At 44.1% G+C, this 1,858-nt stretch overlaps 1 protein-coding gene across 1 annotated transcript; it reads left to right on the top strand.

Annotated features, from left to right (window-relative positions):
- Window positions 1-681: 681 nt before the first annotated feature.
- Window positions 682-1,562, top strand: LOC126940176 (60S ribosomal protein L7a-like). The gene has a single exon (XM_050765922.1). It carries the CDS (start codon window positions 707-709, stop codon window positions 1,505-1,507), a length of 801 nt encoding a protein of 266 aa, XP_050621879.1. The 5' UTR covers window positions 682-706; the 3' UTR covers window positions 1,508-1,562.
- Window positions 1,563-1,858: the final 296 nt, after the last annotated feature.

Below are 1,858 nucleotides of genomic sequence, written 5' to 3'. Positions count from 1 at the left end.
AATTTGGTAAAAAGCTCTGTAACAATGAGAATATTTTTTCCTTTGATATGTACCAGTGTATGTCTCAGTTTCATCAACTCTTCAGAATAAAAAGTATATCTAAATGAGGTTATATTTCTTTTGGTATTGAAATTATAATGATTTTGAGTCTCCATTTCCCAGTATAGATAGCCAAGATATTTCTCCATGTCTCACAGTCTCCTCTGAAAACAATTCTTCCTTCAACCTTGGGCCCACAGATACAGATTTCCTGTCAGCTACTGATTCCCTCTTATTCTCCCTCTACCTCTATCTATGTCTGTCTCTCTCTCTCTAACTCTCTGTCTCCCTCTATCTGTCTCTGTTTACCTCTGTCTCTCTGTTTTCTTCTGTTTCTCTCTGTCCCTGTCTGTCTGTCTGTCTGTCTGTCTCTCTTCCTTGCTCCCTTTCTTTCCCTATTGCTCCTTCCTTCCATTGCTACCTCCATCCCTCCCAGACTCCCAGAACAGGCACAGAGAAGACTCAATCCATAATGAGAAAAATAACATTTCTCTGAAGAAAGCATAACTTGCAGAGATCCAATGTTGTCTACACCAGAGGCAACTTTATATATAACACCCAGAGCAGTTTAGCTCTTTGTAACTGCTAGCCTCAAATAGTTCTACTTCAGAAGAGGGTCTTTATATTTAAAAACTCAAAGGGCTGCTCTCTCCTCCCGCCGCCCAAGATGCCGAAAGGAAAGAAGGCCAAGGGAAAGAAGGTGGCTCCGGCTCCTGCTGTCGTGAAAAAGCAGGAGGCCAAGAAAGTGGTGAATCCCCTGTTTGAGAAAAGACCTAAGAATTTTGGCATTGGACAGGACATCCAGCCCAAAAGAGACCTCACCCGCTTTGTGAAATGGCCTCGCTATATCAGGTTGCAGCGGCAGAGAGTCATCCTCTATAAGCGGCTGAAAGTGCCTCCTGCTATTAACCAGTTCACCCAGGCCCTGGACCGCCAAACAGCTACTCAGCTGCTTAAGCTGGCCCACAAGTACAGACCAGAGACAAAGCAAGAGAAGAAGCAGAGGCTGTTGGCCCGGGCCGAGAAGAAAGCTGCTGGCAAAGGGGATGTCCCCACTAAGAGACCACCTGTCCTTCGAGCAGGAGTTAACACCGTCACCACCTTGGTGGAGAACAAGAAGGCTCAGCTGGTGGTGATTGCACATGACGTGGATCCCCTCGAGCTGGTTGTCTTCTTGCCTGCCCTGTGTCCTAAAATGGGGGTCCCTTACTGCATTATCAAGGGTAAGGCCAGACTGGGCCGTCTAGTCCACAGGAAGACCTGCACCACTGTCGCCTTCACACAGGTGAACTCGGAAGACAAAGGCGCTTTGGCTAAGCTGGTGGAAGCTATCAGGACCAATTACAACGACAGATATGATGAGATCCGCCGTCACTGGGGCGGCAATGTCCTGGGTCCCAAGTCTGTGGCTCGTATCGCCAAGCTCGAAAAGGCAAAGGCTAAAGAACTTGCCACTAAGCTGGGTTAAATGTACACTGTTGAGTTTTCTGTACATAAAAATAATTAAAATACAAATTTTCCTTCAAAAAAAAAAAAAAAAAAAGGGCTATTAGGTTGATTTTCCCAGAACACAAGGAAAACTCTGCTCTCAAAACAGCATTCAAAGAGTATTAAATGTTGCTTTTAAAAGCAAAAATTTTCCAGATATTTTAATATTTAAACATCTTTTAGGGCTTAGTTTTAACAATAGCCCCCCAATTCCATGTGGGAGAAGAGTGAAATAGTGTATAACATGTCCATTCCTACGAGACTGTCTTCTCTTGTATAAAATTCTCTCTAGACTATCACCAGGACATATTAAAGGAAGAATATAAACAAA

The sequence above is a fragment of the Macaca thibetana genome, chromosome 17 (genome assembly GCF_024542745.1).
Source record: "Macaca thibetana thibetana isolate TM-01 chromosome 17, ASM2454274v1, whole genome shotgun sequence".
NCBI classification, from domain to species: domain Eukaryota; kingdom Metazoa; phylum Chordata; class Mammalia; order Primates; family Cercopithecidae; genus Macaca; species Macaca thibetana.
Note: the sequence above shows the minus strand (reverse complement) of the source record. Positions and strands in the feature narration are given on the sequence as shown.